The sequence below is a fragment of the Eutrigla gurnardus genome (genome assembly GCF_963514095.1).
Source record: "Eutrigla gurnardus genome assembly, chromosome: 9".
NCBI classification, from domain to species: domain Eukaryota; kingdom Metazoa; phylum Chordata; class Actinopteri; order Perciformes; family Triglidae; genus Eutrigla; species Eutrigla gurnardus.
In genome coordinates, this window is record NC_139923.1 from 12,375,463 (window position 1) to 12,392,824 (window position 17,362).

The window sequence follows — 17,362 nt, forward strand, 5'->3', positions numbered from 1 at the left end:
TACCTCTCCCACCAAAGAGCCCACTCTATTAAACCCGTGACAACCAGCCAATGGCTGCGCACCACGCACAACCTGCGACCAATCACAGCAGAGCCTTTGGTACATGTTGTCCAATCAGATTCTTCAACATAAGTCATTACCCGAAAATCGTGGCTAGACACTATTGGCCAAGAATGAATAATCAGCACACGCTTCCTAAAATCTACCTCACTCACTATCTCGGTCAACACGTTAGTTCAACTTTGATTTTGTGATGCAATGTCACAGCCAAGTTACAGTAAAGCTGGATGACACTGTCAATGTTGGTTATTTACATGCTGTTCTATCACTGACCGTAGCATTATATACGTGTATGTTTCAGTCTATGTTAGTCTACATGGTATTTTCTTTATCTACGGATTTGTATATGATGTATATATAATATTCAGACTCCGTCATTCCCTCCCTGTAACGGTGTGGATCGTTTGGTCCCTGCTGTGAAAGCAGGATGACTGCACATCTGCACCATTGATTTCTGTCCACAAGGTGTCACTGTTGAATTAGTGAGTTGAAAATGTAGGTAAAAGTCTTTTCCCCAAAACATACTGAACAACTTGTAAAAGACTGAGATTAGTTCATACTGGACCATGACAACATGCACATAATTATGCTCAACCTGTCTGATGGGTGTGTATATTTTTGCGTGTGTGTGTGTGTGTGTGTGTGTGTGTGTGTGTGTGTGTGTGTGTGTGAGAGAGAGAGAGAGAGAGAGAGAGAGTGTGTGAGGGAGAGAGAAATAGAGAGAAACAGAGAGTGAAAGAAGGGGAACATTGTGACTGTGTGATACACCACAGATCCACTGAGTGTGGCAGATCAGTCTTCTCTATTAGAGCAACAACACTTTTGGAGCTCAATGCCTAGTCATATAAGAGAGCGCTGCAGCATCATTGATTTTAATTCAAGATTAATTCAGGGATAAAATCAAATCAATCATGTATACCCACCACACATAAATGCAAACACTTGATGTGTCTTTATGTTGTGATATCTTGTTGTTGTGGCGTCTTAATGTTGTCAAACCTAGTTGTTGTTGTTGTTGTACAGTGAATATGTACCGTCTTGTAATTGTGTTTTTATATAACAGTTTTAATTTTCTCAACAGATATGGTATTCTCTGTTTCCTGCCCAGGGACTACAGATGTAAATTAGCTCTGGTACAGCTAAGAAGCTGTGCACTGTCCCTGTTAAATAAACAAATACATAAATAAATAATGCCTTATACTCCAGCCCCCCCGTGACCCTAAATACAGGATAAGCGGTAGAAGATGGATGGATGGATGGATGGATGGATGGATGGAATTATGCCTTATATATAGGAGTATTGATTAGATATTGCATGGAAGTCATTTTAAAATATACAAAACATTTAAAACCCCATTTAATAAGAACATTAATAATACATGTTAAATCATTGCTTCACATATATAGATAGATAGATAGATAGATAGATAGATAGATAGATAGATATTTATATATCAATAATTTAATTAAGCTGGTTCTGATTCTGAAATATAAACCCCTGTCGGTCTGACTTTTATATGATAATGGTTCCGGGTTATGAATATTAATAACATGTATAACGTGTATAACGTGTATAACGTATTGCAGCTGCTTGGTGGACAGAAGCGACTGAACTCCAGACGCATCAGCCTCTGATTCGCTGGTTGGCCGGGACGTTGCCAAATGCGGAAGTGACGTAGGGAGCAACCATCCAGGGACACTTTTGTCGGTATTTACAGAAGAGCCCGAGAACTGCATGCATACGTCTGGGAGTCCGCTGCGACCTACACGCGGGCTGTCCCCCGAATAGCAGAGCCATGGCGACCTTGTCGTTACAACTGTCGTCTCTTCTGAAGCACAAAGACTGTCTGCAGAAGGCGACTATCTTCTGTTGTGCGTTACAGAGTTTACACCACCGGCCGTTCACGTCGCGCTTATGGAAGCGGGATTTCGGCGCGGTAGCCCGCGGAGTCGGTGAGCTGCTGTCACACCAGCCCAGGTCCCAGAGCTACGCAGCATCTGTTTGTCGCAGCTCTTCCGACGGTCCGGGCATGACAGATCGGCTGTGGTCCGTTTACAATGAGACCAAAAGACACACTGAAGGTATGGACACTGATAGGACGAGCAGCAGCGTCCATTCAATGAGATGCAGCGGCAGAAACAACGCTGTTGTTGCCTTATAACCATGTTATCACTATCGTCTCCAGCAGAATAGTGCACTCGTCCAGACATGCACATGGTGGCAATGCTACATTATCTATAGGCTAGGATACTTTGTCAATTCGTTTCACAGGGGGTGGACAAGCAAAACAACACCTGTACAATATAATGTAATTCCAGATTTCACCACAAGTATCTGCTTGGCTCAGCACAGACGTTTATGGACAGAGGATTTTGGGAAAAATAGAGCAAATAGATGTTATTTACCTCACGGAGCTCCACATATTTGCCTCTCCTCCAGGCGTGTTTGAGCAGGAAACAGAGCTGTTAATGGTATTTACAGCTACACCATGGAAGGGGTATCTATTAAAACATTGGTATTACTGAGAAATAAGCAGCAGTCGTTAAACAGAAACCTTGCAGGGCAGTACTTAGGTTAATAACATACTCAGTCAAACTTTGTCTCAAACTCTATAAATGCTGGAGAAAGAGAAAACCCTGCAGGACTGTATTGTAGCGCTTGCATATAGCTTAATGTGTTCATTCCTAGATTATGCATATTTAATGGAATGATAATAACTAGGCTGTATGTAGTCCTGTTCAGACGTCAAATCAAAAGCATTTATCCACCGCCTTCAAGGCATATGTATTTATATATTTAAGATATACCATTCATTCATACAGCAGCAGATAATATTCTTAAATGGAAGGAAACTGTTGTGAAACAAAGGTTGTGTAAATACATCTGTTTCTCCTCTTAGGTTTGATCCCAGCCATTTCCACCAACTCGGTCGACCCCGACACCATTTTTGCAAACAATGAGATGAGCCTACGAGACACAGAGATCTATGGCTTCGACTATGACTACACCCTGGCGTTCTACTCCAGGCACCTCCACACCCTCATCTTCAACATAGCCCGGGACATTCTCATCACTAACCACAGGGTGTGTGTACATTCAAACATACAGACCAATCCAACAACGTGTTTATCCTTATAGAAATAGGATCAGAAAGGATGATTGAGCTTAAATACATTTGTTTCACACACATCCACAAACAGCACCATGCATTAACGTATGGGGAGGTTTGCACCATCAAGCACTGTCTTTACCTACTTGGTGGATTATGGATCGGCCTTGTGGTGCACTCTGTTGCTCAGATTTTTTATTGTTCAGTTGATCTAAAGCAATGTTTTGATGTCACTAAAAAAAACACTTATTTTCTTTTATATTAGTATCCAGAGGGTCTGCGAAAGTATGAGTATATTCCTAATTTTGCTGTCAGAGGACTTCACTATGATGTTCAGAAGGTGAGAAGTCTTTCGTTTATCTAGTTCAAAAACAAACTGCTGTTTTATATTTAACATTGTTTCTACCACAGTGTTCATGAAATTATCTTATTTTTTTTAAACAGGCCCTGCTGATGAAGATAGATGCTTTTCACTACATCCAGTTGGGAACTGTATACAGGTATCTGTGCACCGTGTTGCTCCTCACATCAGAGTCGGGGGTAATAAATAATAGCAGAGCATAACTTCTATGACTGTGGAAGGATTCAATATTTTGTGCTTCTTCGACAGGGGTCTGCATCCAGTCCCCGAAGAGGAAGTGATCGCCATGTACGAAGGCTGTCATGTCCCTCTAGAGAACATGAGCGACTTCTATGGCAAGGTGAGAAACACTCCCTCGCTTATCTGTGACAAGATCCATGCTGCAAAATGATAAACAACGGAATACAATGACGTTAATCACTGTCGTGCAGAGTTCCCATGGCCACACCATGAAACAGTTCATGGACATATTCTCCCTGCCGGAGATGACCCTCCTGTCCTGTGTCAACGACTTCTTCATGAAGCACAATATCGACTATGAGCCAGTGCATCTCTACAAAGACGTAAAGGTGAACTATCTTGTTGTTGTTCTGTGTCTTTGATCAATGTCGGCATACAATATTTGCAGTGATCTGACAGGTTGATTCAGTAGTTGTTATTCTATCTCCCAGGGGTCAATATATATACTTACATTTGAAAGTTTGTATATTTGTAGTGTGCCGTGATTCTCCTGCCATTCAATCCCGTCTTAATTTTAGCTCTGAAAACCGGCGTCTAATTTTAGTCGGGCGAGCCTGCCTCCAGCCCTCTGCGTCTGTTCTCTGGCGGCTCTGCCGCTTCAGAGGGAGAGGGGCGAGAAAGCAGCGTTGCATTCTGCCTTTGAGGGCAGTTGTCACGCTGGTCCTGTCTGTCCTGTGTGACACTGTAGCGTTTCTGACAGATCGCTGTCATTAAAAGCCCTCACACACGCTCCCAGTTCTACGAGCGCCTCTCATATCTTTTCAAGGACACCCTGCTTTATCTTTTTACTCCTGCCAAGCTTGATTTATTATTCAGCATTAACTCTGTTTTTTTGCTTGCGTTTTCTTTTTGACTTTAGTGCACATCTTTGTATGTGATAAACTTCCTTTAAATTCACCCTCAAATGAGCAACTTCACAAGGGAGAGTCTATTTACTCATTCGCTGATTGGAAAGTACAGGTTCCACTTTTAAAAATGCAGGGGGGGGAAAACTTTCTCAGTCTGTCGCCAAAACTCCAGGTTCTGTTTTCTTCATATTTAATTTGTATTCGGAGACGCACTTTCTTTTCTGCTCTCAAGTCAACCGTTTATATAAAAAGTGCTGCTACTGGAGCTGAATGCTAACATGGTGTAACTGAAATCATGACTTTACTTTTTCTACTTCACAGGAAGCCATTAGAGATGTTCACGTCAAGGGCATTATGTATCGAGCCGTGGAGGCAGATATTGGTAATGTTCTTTGATTTATAGCCTTACTCTGTTGGAGCTCATTAAAAATAGATTATACAGCCACGTCTAAGTTGTTGCCAGGACTTTAACAATTAATTCAGAAAAATAAGTCTGTGATATACAAGTAAAAAAAAAAGCAAGTGAGATTATATTGCCATCACGCACACTACCATCTCTGTTTTCTCATTTTCCAGAGAAGTACATTTGCTATGGAGAGCAGAGCCACGCTGTGCTGAAGAAGCTCTCAGAGCATGGCAAAAAGATGTTCCTCATTACCAACAGCCCATTTGACTTTGTGTAAGTGTGAGCAAACAGAGTGCAAGTGGTGGTTGCTGTGATTAATTAAAAGTGTCCTGTATCGCTGTACTAATATTTAATTGATGCTTCTGTATAATGACTCAACTTTTTTTAAGATAGGCAACAACACATCAAAGGGCTTTCCATCTGCGAGGATTTGTAATTCATAGTAAGACTGACTCCGAGCCTCTTTTGAAGTCGAGCTTGATTGCACACAATGACTAGCTGTGCATATCCAAAAGCAAAAGGCTTCACGGAGCCAGAAATATTAAACCCGTGTCCTTGATTTGATACTTGATTACATTCAGCCGTAGCACTAAAACATAGAACAAAGGAAAAGAAGAGGCTGTCTGCACGCCACAGTTTTTACTGATGCAATGTTTCAACCTTGACATCCATCCATATTCATACAGGTTTACAATCCATCTATGATTTTTCCCCATTCTGTCTTTTCCCTTCTTTTGCAACAGATAGCCAGGTTGAAATAAGGCTGGAAGATAATAATAAACTTATGATTAAATCATATATTAAGATACACAATTACATTGTTTAAATTGATAATAACAACAAGCACATTATAACAAACATTTTGCAGGAAATCTGAATATTTTGCTATTATTTTATTTATGAGAAAGTACTCGGTACCTATCTTTAGTCAAGTCTTTAATTCACACAGGAGTATACAAAGTAATGTGGTTATTTCATTTAGATTACCTATTTATTGAATTACCAGAAATACCATGCTGTATTGTGATTATGTCTTTGTTATTTCATGCGTCTGGAATGTTTGTCCTTCTCAGGGACCGAGGAATGAACTACATTGTAGGGAAGGACTGGCGGGACCTCTTTGACATTGTGATCGTTCAGGCTGACAAACCTGGTTTCTTCAATGACAGGAGAAAGTAAGTGTGTTTGTGTCTGCGGCACTACCTCCATGCTGTGCCTCTCTAATCCCACTTTTTGGGTTACGTTTGTCTTTGTGTATTTTTCTGTTCTAGGCCATTTAGGCGCGTCACAGACAAAGGCGCTCTGCTGTGGGACAGGATTCACAAATTGGAAAAGGGGCAGATTTACAAACAGGTATTGTGCCACTCATAATCCCTGAGAAAGGACCCCTGGATACGCCTTATAAAATGGTGGATTGTTTTTAAGTGTGTCTTTGATCACTGTAGGGAAACCTTTATGAGTTCCTGAGGCTCACCGGCTGGAGAGGATCCAAAGTGCTCTACTTCGGTGATCACATCTACAGTGACTTGGCAGTAAGTAGCGTCCAGGCATATTTACAGCAAGGGGCTCATTATAACCACACAAAACGCCCCATTATGAAAGATGACAATATTAAGAACAAAGAGCGGAACCCTGCTTAGACCATGCTCCATTTAAGATAAGTGTGTTTCCCCTGGATTTAAGGGGCGGATGCTGACTGGGTTCATCTTTATATGCAAGAGGTGAAATCTTTGAAACATTCTGTTGGAAGAAGCACATAACGAGATACTTAGTGACTGCTTGAAACAGAACAAAAACACTAAAATAACTGGGCTGAGAGTCTAATTCTTGATGCATTAAACAGCAGTTACCTTAGCTCTGCATTGGTTTAATGAGTGTCTCCTGATACATCACACCTACCAGATCTACAGTGGGGAGTATCACTGCAACGTATTTACCTTTTCACACCTGTAACCTAGCAACCCGCGCCTCATCTGCTCTAAACAAACTGCCGTTAGTTTGTTTTTTTCCCTGCGTGTCAATGACTTATAATGAATTAGACATGTGAATGTGTCTGATCAGCCTTAAATGGGGATAATGAGATACAGAGTTTAAATCTTTGGCGTGATGCCTTGCAGGTGGCAGGCAGCCAGTTGTCAAGTATCTTGTCATGTTTATTTAGGAAGATGGAAGTTTGTGTTTTACACCGACCCCAGCTTACGGTCAGCCTCTAGCTGTAGGATGAGATCGTTACTGGAAGTGGACCGAGAGTTACTAAGGGGAGAGAGGGATGGAGCAATACTTTATTTTCTGCTTCATGCAGTTTTAAGTACACAGAAAGATCCAAAAATGATTTACTCTTCTATTCTAATTGGTGTTTTTTGCACCTGAAGAGCTCCAAGGCACAGAACTGCAACCAGAGGTTTTATTTTTCAGTTGAATATTTTCATCTTATTTGCACGACTACATTGATTGTGTATTGGGCTGTGATCAAATGCATGAGTGTGCAACACTGCTGTGCTCGTACAGTTCCAAAGATCTAATGTGGCACTGCGACTGTGCTGCTGATTTCTTCAGAAAAGGTTTATATCGTCGTTGTCTCAACAGGTAATCATAAATGTGAGTATGCCACTGTGGTATAACAGCAGCAATACACTTTAATTAGGCCTGTACTGCAGGATAAATACTTAAAGCCTACAATCCACTGTATTTTTATAGCACACTTGTATTGAGTATTGCATATAAAAACATGACTCAGACTCTTACCCTGAACAGGTGAATTCCTAAATGACTGATAATTGCGGTGCTTTGCTTTGCAGGATCTGACGCTGAAACATGGCTGGAGGACGGGCGCCATCATCCCCGAGCTGCGGAAGGAGATCAAGATCATGAACACGGAGCAGTATGTGCACATGATGGCCTGGTTACAGGCATTGACTGGGCTCATCGAACAGATGCAGGTCAGGGGACTTTATAAAGAACATTTGTGTCTTTCCCTTTTTTTGCCTCCGTCCTCAAATGTGTGTGCTTAACGTCTCTGCGCTGCCTCCAAACAGGTGCACAGGGATCCAGCGTCTCGAGCTGTCGTCGAGGAGTGGAACAAAGAGAGAGAAGCCCTGAGGTAATGGAGACGATTACTCCGGCTAGCAAGAGCAGTTTCGGTTTATTGTGATCACGTAGAAGCGACCTGACCTCATCTTGACGTGTACGACTGTGTTTTCGTGGCAGGTCACAGACGAAGGACATCTTCAACACTCGGTTCGGGAGTCTCTTCCGGACGTACCACAACCCCACCTACTTCTCACGCCGACTCTCACGCTTCGCTGACATCTACATGGCCTCTATCAGCTGCCTGCTCAACTACGACTTCCAGCACACCTTCTTCCCTCGCCGCACCCCGCTGCAGCACGAGTCCGAGGTGCTGTCGTCTCCTCACAGCTCAGAACAACCAAAGTAGAGAGAGAGAGGGAGAAGGAGAGAGGAAGGCAGAGTACAAACGGAAAGATAAGAATTGGATCATCTTCATTGCAGACTTTTATTTTTTTAAGTTTCGAGAATGCACATTTCATCAGAAATGTAATTCTGGTGCAGACTTCGATCATCAACTGGTAACTTAACTTGTCTGGGTGACGTATTTGTTACCGATCCGTCATTGGGAGCTCAGAGGCACACTAGAAGATGCATGCCACATTTTAAAATATGTATAACTGGTAACAATCACATAGATCGTTGATGTTTATTAAACTTTAAACTAATTACTTATGTCCTTCCTCTCAAATAATTCAGTCCTTAAGAGGACCGGTGGATAAGCAAAATGACACATGGCAGAATGAGCATTATGACATTTTCATCTCATATGTAGACACTTTGTATTTTACAGTTTTATTACACAGGACTATTTGTTTGTTTTGTGTGTGTGTGTGTGTGTGTGTGTGTGTGTGTGTGTGTCAGGAGAGAGCGGAGTAGTGAGATGTTCTGCAAAGATGCTGTACTTACATGGTCTAAACAATAGGGGGCCATCACACATCATGTCTAGCATGATTGTATCTGTAGTACGAATCTTACACTGCCTTTGCTTTTTCTAAGCGTTGCATTTGTAAAACCATAAGAGACTGTCGGTGAAATGGGAATACTCTGATGTGACATCAACGTTACAAACTCTGTTGCCTTAAGCACCTTTGTCAGATCCCCGTAATGTGTATATTTTTACAGTCTAATGTAAGTCGTGGTAATGAAGCTGATCTAATTCTGCCTCTTAGTTCATGTCATTTTTAACTGCACATTGCGATACCTGCTGCATATTTATGTTCTGAGATCTTTGTATTTTAATTGCACAGCCTGTAGGTCTCATTTTTTGCATGAGAGAAATGACGATATTTCTCAGGTAAAAATAGAGCATCGTTGCTATATTTAGCACAAGAGCTGTTATTTGATCTGTTAAGGCTGTCTGTTTTAATGGGTTTCACACTTCTGCGGGAAATACATGCAGTGTTTTCACATACAGGATGGAGAAGAATGTATCTAATATATAATCTGGAAAAATGCAATTCTCAAATAGCAGTGGCCAAGACCACGTGGTTTATTATTGTTTCTGTAGTTTAAAATATGAAGTGTATTTTTATCTCACTGTTTATTAAAACGGAAATGGATAAATGATCCGAGGCGAGCGTTTTGTCATGAATTAAAACAAACGTATGGTTGGACAGTTATGTGATTTAATCGACAGGTATGCGTTTATTGAATGTCATTTATTCTCTTTTTTCATTTCCATTTGCTGTATAAACAACTTAAGGAAGAAATATTGTATTATTTGAAATGAAATTAATTTTCAGGACTAATTCATCACTCCTTAATATACCTAAACCTTCTAATTACCATTATAGCTTTGGGTTTATGGGGATTAATCCATTAAAAATCGTGTTACGGACCAATTTGCCATATTGCATTTGGGGCTTTCTCTATCAGACAGGTGCTCGGAAACGAAGCAAAGCCGAACGGTTTCACGGGGATCAGAAACATGATAAGATCGATGACGCAGAGTCCTGAGCTGAGCCGGGTTCAGTCTCACAGTTGTCCCCCCCAAAGCTGGACTTCATTTAGGCACCATGGACAGCAACAGCACGCCGTGGAGCGCGCGTCCTCCATCCATCCACGCCGAGCTGGTGACCATCACGCCCACCATCTTCCCCCGGCTGGGCTACAGCATCATTTCTTTCCTCATGTTCATCAACACCGTCTTCACGGTGTTCAACAACGGCCTCGTCATCACCGTGTTGCTGAGGAATCCGTCTCTGCTGCAGCCTATGAACGTGTTCATCCTCAGCCTCGCGGTGTCCGACCTCATGATTGGCCTGTGCGGCTCTCTGGTCGTCACCATCACCAACTACCAAGGCTCCTTCTTCATTGGCCACGCGGCCTGCGTTTTTCAAGGGTTTGCAGTCAATTATTTTGGTAAGTGGAGTTGTGAAAGAGCAGTTTTGTGTTGCAAAGACTTTTTTTGGAGAGCTATTTTGTTTCCTTTGTGCCTGGAGGTCTGCCATTGTCAAAACACAATAAACCCAAATTGTAAATAAGAGTATTGATCCTGCTGTTCCACTTCATCTGATCCCAGAATGCATTGTGGCTTTACAAACATGTTTGTGTTGTAGGACTCCATTTGATGCTTTTTGAAATTGTCCCTCTTCTATTATACCATCTTGCAAATGTCATGTTTATTTCTGTTTTTATTCCTTCTGACGTGAAGGTCACTTAATATAAACTTATTAGCTTTTTCCAGCTTTCAGCAACATGTCACAGTCTTCCCAGTGAATGGAGATATTAATGTCCTCTAATTCAACAGAACAAACACCATTTGCTGAGAATGACCATGAGATGTAGTCAAAATGTTCAGGAAAACTCTGAGCTTCTATTTGTTTATGCTCATTTGTTCCTCTCTCCTAGGTTTGGTGTCACTCTGCACGCTGACGCTGCTCGCCTACGAGCGCTACAATGTGGTGTGTAAACCGAGGAACAGTCTCAAGCTGAGCATGCGGAGAAGCATCGTCGGGCTGCTGCTCGTCTGGATCTTCTGCTTATTTTGGGCGGTGGCTCCATTACTCGGCTGGAGCTCCTACGGACCTGAGGGAATCCAGACCTCCTGCTCTCTGGCCTGGGAGGAGAGATCGTGGAGCAACTACAGTTACCTCATCCTCTACACGCTCCTGTGCTTCATTTTCCCTGTAGCCATCATCATCTACTGCTACTCCAATGTGCTTACATCCTTGAATAAGGTGGGCGTACACTTTTACACCATTAGAACTAGATTTAAAATTCATAGCCCCATCCTCATCGGTTTGCAATGTACCACATACACACTAAAACAAGCATTACGTAGCTTTTAACGGGTGTCAAAATTCCTTTTTTCTCGTAGCTGAACAGGAGTGTGGAGCTCCAGGGTGGGCGATCCAGCCAGAAGGATAATGAACACGCCGTCAATATGGTCCTGGCTATGATCGTAGCTTTTTTTGTTTGCTGGCTGCCCTACACAGCGTTGTCAGTAGTGGTAGTCTTGGATCCAGGGCTCTACATCCCTCCACTGGTCGGCACCATGCCCATGTACTTTGCCAAGACCAGCCCTGTGTTTAACCCCATCATCTATTTCCTCTCCAACAAGCAGGTAAGTAGGTACAATGAGATGGTGGAGTGTGCACAATAGAAAGAGAGATTTGAATTCCATGAGAAATTGATGCACATGTACTTCCTGGATGCGTTTTTTCCCCCTCCGATGTCCAACAGTTCCGTGATGCAGCTCTGGAGGTGCTGTCCTGCGGCTGCTACATTCCCCACGCGTCCCCCAAAGTCAGCATCAACATGCGCTCCATAAACAGAAGGAGCCGGCTCACCTCCTTAAGCAGGAACATCAATTTGCACAGCAAAGTGTTGCCACTGTGACCTTCTCCAGCGACAAACAAGGTCGTCAGTGTTTATCGGTGCCTCATCAAGGACGCAGACCTGCACATCTACAGGCCCATGTCTCTCAGAGAGGTCTTCACTGGATCAGCTCAGAGACTGATAGCTGATTTCCAGGACAAGTGGAAAATCTTATGAAACATAGTAATGCAGTACTTAATTTGGTTGTTACACAAGAGATGAGTTGATTCATCTGAAAGTCATTTCTTTTTTTTCCTTTTTTTTTTTTATTGAATTGCATTATATCGTAAGTACTCGTGTAGTTATTGTCCATCCCGCTTTTCTAGAACAATATAGTATTCAGTAAGATGGTTTTATTTCTGTGATTTGTTTAGATCAATATGCTGTTTTCCTTTTTTCATACTGATGTTTGCAGGTGTGTGCCGTAGGCATATAGGAAACTAGCCAAAAAAAGAAAAGATATCCTGCATTCTGAGGAGGTGAAACCTTTGACCCCTGACTTTTTGTTCATAAATAAAATGCACTTGACTGTGTGAAAAGAAAGTCTAACACACTGGGGGTGTTGGGTAGTGCATTCTGTTTCTCTTCTCTGATTTTATGGGAATTGTATACATTCTGCACAACACCTCTTATCATGCAAACAAATGAAATCAGTGTCAACAGTTGCCAGCTCCATCATGTCGTCACATATGACAGCAAATAATGAAGAAAAAAGATGCCTTTTGCCACTCCTCACACCTCCCAGAAGTCTACCGCACAAAACACATTCAGTTGCTGCAGTGTGTACAGGAATCATTTCCCTCATAAGGGCAGTGCAGAGACAGGATTTACTCAGTACACTTATTTATCAGTGGCAGGGATGCTGCAAAAGCAACATGATATGTTCTCTCTTAAATTGTGCGGCTGGTCTAATACATAAGAATAACATAATGAATATCAATCAGCTCTGCAATACCCACAACACCAGGGACATGGTTGCACTTGTGAAGTGAGCCTGCTGTACATCTCGCCTTGTACGTGTTTTGACAATGGGATGTCGGGCAGTAAAACACTTTAATTTGTTCTTGGCTAGCCTAATTTGTGGTCTGTTATTTTGATATTTGTATGTATTTATTTATTTATTTATTCATTTTTTACACATTTTTGTGGACAGTTTCGAAGGGGATTAGATGGTTTAAAAAAAAAAGATGGCATAATGACAAAGTCTCTGAGCCTGATTCAAACCCCCAACGGTGAGCCTGAGCCCACACTGACTCATCAGAAAGATTGATATGAATCAAGTCATAAAGAAAAAGGAAAAGGACACAATTAAAGAGAAGTATACGTTTTGAGCGAGCCCAAAAGTGATTCATTTTGGGCTGTGGATTTAATTCACTCTTCAATAGTTGATGGAGAGGGATGTTGATTTACTTTATTTCAACTAGTTTTTTAAAAATTGGTTCATATGTTTTTTTCATATCCATCAAACCATGATTCAATTAAGTTTTCACAATAAATGTTCGCAATAATTTCAGTGAGTCTGACAATTCTTATTTTTCTAAAAACTGACAAAAAAAATGTGTCTCCTACCTAATTTCCTCCAGACATGACGCTTAGAATTAATTCCAGACAGCTGCCATCTTGTTTCTCAGTCATAGAGTCCATTGGGTGCTTCTTTACGAACTCCAAGCAGGCTGTCATGTGTCTTTCACTCAAGAGAGGCTTCTCTATGGCCACTCTGCCATAAAACCCAAAAGAGTTGCAGTGATGGGTGTACTTCTGGAACGTTCTCCCATCTCCACACATGATCACTGGAACTCAGCCAGACTGACTATTGGCTTCTTGGTTGCCTCTCTTAACAAGGCCCTTGTAGGAGGAGTCCTCCGTTGTTCCAAACTTCTTCTACTTGAGAATTAAATGTGCTCACGCAGTCCAAATGTTTGCCTTGACAAGATCCCGTCTCTAAGATCTGCAGGAAGTTCTTGCTGGTTTTTGCTCTGATATGCATTGTCAGCTGTGAGACCTTATATAGACATCATGTCCAATCAGTTGAATGATCCACAGGTGGACTCCAATCAAGATGTAGGAACATCTAAAAGATGATCAAAAGAATTAGGAGCTGAATTTCAAGTGTGTATGTATATATGTGTGCATGTGTTAGGTCCTTTTTGTTTTGTTTTGATGCTTATCTTGCCCTGTTCCCTCCCACTTGTTTGACACTTGATGCACATATTGCAAATGTATCTGTTGTAATCTGTTTCTGAACAAAGCATGTTTCATTTGCTACTACTCCTTTTGTCTTCTCATTTTTATTTCAGCAAGTTGTCTGAAATGTGTAACGTTATTTGTTTAGCAGGTACACGTTTGATGATGCTTTTGTTTATTTTCCACAACTTCCAGTTTTTATCTACGTGATTTGAACACACATATGTAGGATGGTCAGAAGGAAAATGTATTGTGTTGATCTAATCTCAGATTTGGCCTCGTCCATAAACTTGCTCATTTGAGGCAAAGAGCATTTCACACTTCTATCTCCAAACAGGATTACACAATGTCATGCTCTAATCCGGCAGCACGGCTCCCTTTATGCCCTGAGCCAATTCAAGAACTCCCGAGTCATCCATCTGGCACGCTTAATGCAACGCTTTTTTGTTATGAGGTATTATGTATTAAATGAAATGGACAGTTCACTTCCCACATCCTATGCATCAACAGGGCCATGACATCATGATTGTTGCATTTCTGCTGTCTTTTTAAAGCTATACCAGAAATGAGGCAATAGTGATGTCAATTATTTTCAATTAACAACCATCCCTTTTCTCCCCCAGTTATTGATGCTGTGAATACACCGCACAGTCTTTAATGGATGTGAGGAGTGAGAGCTCCCAGGTGACCTCCTGCTGCAGCGGTGTGATAATGAAAAGGGCGGATACTTGTCCAAGCTACAGGTTCGCCCATTAACATTACTCACTCAGTGCCGAATCCCTCGCCAAGGCAAAGCAGGCTCTCGTCGTAGAGAGAGTGAAGACACCGAACTAAACATGTTGGCTCTTTGAACCTGGAGATGAGAGGCGATCCTACACCTGCAAGGGACTCTGGGAACTACACCGCCTGGGAGGACTACACTGATGTCGCTTTTGTAGTGGCAAACAGCTTGATCCTGTTGATCACGTCTGCTGTGGGGATCGCAGCCAATCTTTTTGTCATTCTGGCAGTTTGTCGCCAAAAATCACTGCAGACGGCAAATAATGCCCTGGTGGTGAATCTTGCAGTTATAGACATTCTTAGATGTGTAATTGACTGCCCTGTACTTTTAACCATAATCCTGACTGTGTATCAGAGAGGACACATGGACGAGTTGATCTGTGACGCACAAGTGGCCTCTTTCTCTTTCAGCTGCTGCATCCAACTGTTGACGCTGACCTGCATAAGTGCGGAGAGGTACCAGGCCATTGCACAGCCCTTCAGGACTAGTCAAAGGCGAAGGCGGATTATGGTAATGATTCCTCTCACGTGGACCTTGGCTATTCTGGTGGCCGTGTTCTGTCTGATGTTTGTGAAGGACTCACCCGTGTTCTTCAAATGCAAAGGGTTATCGGGAGAAACCCCCTCCACCTACGATACGTTTGGACTTTACATGCTGTTCCCACTCTGGACAGCATGCTTTAGTATTATCACCGGATTCTATGCTCGCATCTTTGCCATTGTGAGATCACACAATCGCAAAATATTCGACAAAGGCATTATTCGTGTTTCAACGACAAACAAAACAGAAGATGAGCAGAAGCAGGAAGGAACCACAGCTGTGGAAAATGGACCCAGAGAATCAAAGCATAACCAGACCCTGAGCAAGAGTGCTGCATCGGAGATTACGGACTTGAAAACAGAACACGCTCGCCCTCCTGCAAAGCAGGTTGTGGTGCAGGAGGAGAAAACATTTAAACCAGAGCGGTCCAACTCCTGTGGCACAAAAGTTGAGGCAAAACCATCAAATGGAGATGTTGCTGCTAGTGTTAAGAGCTCAACCACAAAGCCACAGAAGGCGTCCAGCAATTTTGACACGGAAAAGCAGTCCAAAGGGAGAGAGATAATTGCCAAAGCGCCCTCCGAAATGAAAGAAAGCAGCCCCCCTGTTCCTTCGTCTGCACAGTTAGAAAACCACGAATCCACTTCAGTTTTACTGAGTCAACCGAAACAAGCTGAGAACAGCAAAGTAAGGACCGTTACTGCAGTAGGTCAAGTGTCTGAATTACCTCCAATCGATAACGTCTCTGACGCTGCAGCTACGAAACCAAATGTACAAAACGTGGAGGTGGAAGGCGCCGTTTGCATGATGCCTTCCAAAGCGAGTAAAGAGAGAGCAAACAAAAAGAAGGAGAGCAAAATGGCGAAGCGTGCCGGCTACATAATTATATCCTTCGTCTTATTCTGGTTACCGTTGATCGCTACTATCCTGATGAACCTCGTTGTTGACAGAGACAAGAATACACAGGTAAGTGTTGGTGCGGTGAGGTTAGCTTGTCTTGCAACAGCTTTTTGTTTCTAGTCACACATAGGAGGGACCTCTCAACTATATATATATATATATATATATATATATATATATATATATATATATATATATATATATATATATATTGCATGTGTATACATTTTACATACATTCAACTAAATCAAACTATAAAAGGTTTAAAAGCTCTTTTGTGTAGATTATAGAGATAATAATCTCTAACATTTCTTTATGGCTTTTCCAGATCCTTCGGGACGTGGAGATTCTGTCCGTCTCCGTCACCTGCGTCACGTCACTGAGTGACCCACTAATATATGCTGCAGTGAACCCTCAGTTTCGGACAGAGTTTTATCGGCTTAAAAACAAGTTTGTGTCCATATTCGATAAGAAATTATAATATTGACATTTTCTTTTGAGTTTTTTCTAGACCAAATGACTCTATTCAATATACACCATGTAATTGAATATTAAAATGGTTAACATTTGTCTAGTCATTGTTCAAATATGAACTGAATCAAACCCCCAGACCTCAAAGTGTGGATTTCTTTATTTGATTCTATTATTTCATATGCTGCTGTGTTATCGTAGATGTGATGCAACGACTTTGCAGTTACTTAACACTGCAGAGCAGAAGTGCTGCATGCTGGGAGGAACAGCCTGGACCGACATAACCAGCTGTCCTGCTGTCCTGGGAGTTCTCTGTCAAACAATCAGCCAGGCCTGCGCGTCTGTCTCCGGAGACTCGGCAGGCACGACCTGCCGCTGAGCCGCTCAGGTCCTCACATGTCCGCCAGCAGCACCTCATAATCATCCCATCCTTCAATTAGTGCTGCTCTTGAGGCAAATACATTATGAAATCCATCTATTTGTGCTCTAATAAAAAAAAAAGACATGGGTCATTTAATGGATGTTTCAGTAGAGCTACAGTATTTATTCTATCCACTGCACCAAATGCACAAT

General features: G+C 42.1%; 3 protein-coding genes across 3 annotated transcripts; all 3 read left to right on the forward strand.

The window, feature by feature from the left end:
* The first annotated feature begins 1,761 nt into the window (after window positions 1-1,761).
* On the forward strand, window positions 1,762-9,665 carry nt5dc3 (5'-nucleotidase domain containing 3). Its single transcript, XM_084017853.1, has 14 exons — window positions 1,762-2,142; window positions 2,961-3,145; window positions 3,436-3,510; window positions 3,615-3,670; window positions 3,781-3,871; window positions 3,963-4,100; window positions 4,941-5,001; window positions 5,196-5,298; window positions 6,099-6,200; window positions 6,297-6,378; window positions 6,471-6,557; window positions 7,824-7,964; window positions 8,061-8,125; window positions 8,233-9,665. The coding sequence occupies exons 1-14, from the start codon at window positions 1,857-1,859 to the stop codon at window positions 8,459-8,461; spliced, it is 1,701 nt and encodes a 566-aa protein (XP_083873979.1). The 5' UTR covers window positions 1,762-1,856; the 3' UTR covers window positions 8,462-9,665.
* Window positions 9,666-10,037: 372 nt separating this feature from the next.
* Window positions 10,038-11,934, forward strand: parietopsin (the record flags this gene model as incomplete). The annotated part of the gene is made up of 4 exons (XM_084017903.1): window positions 10,038-10,455; window positions 10,945-11,273; window positions 11,414-11,659; window positions 11,779-11,934. The coding sequence occupies exons 1-4, from the start codon at window positions 10,110-10,112 to the stop codon at window positions 11,932-11,934; spliced, it is 1,077 nt and encodes a 358-aa protein (XP_083874029.1). The 5' UTR covers window positions 10,038-10,109.
* Window positions 11,935-14,755: 2,821 nt separating this feature from the next.
* LOC311018835 (uncharacterized protein) lies at window positions 14,756-16,799 on the forward strand (the record flags this gene model as incomplete). The annotated part of the gene is made up of 2 exons (XM_084017904.1): window positions 14,756-16,105; window positions 16,647-16,799. Exons 1-2 carry the CDS (start codon window positions 14,957-14,959, stop codon window positions 16,797-16,799), a joined length of 1,302 nt encoding a protein of 433 aa, XP_083874030.1. The 5' UTR covers window positions 14,756-14,956.
* Window positions 16,800-17,362: the final 563 nt, after the last annotated feature.

Coding starts and splice junctions, on each gene's coding strand:
- nt5dc3 (XM_084017853.1), top strand. CDS start 1,857: ATGGCGACCTTGTCGTTACAACTGTCGTCTCTTCTGAAGCACAAAGAC. Junction 5,002..5,195: donor AGCCGTGGAGGCAGATATTG/GTAATGTTCTTT, acceptor CTCATTTTCCAG/AGAAGTACATTTGCTATGGA. Junction 5,299..6,098: donor AACAGCCCATTTGACTTTGT/GTAAGTGTGAGC, acceptor TGTCCTTCTCAG/GGACCGAGGAATGAACTACA.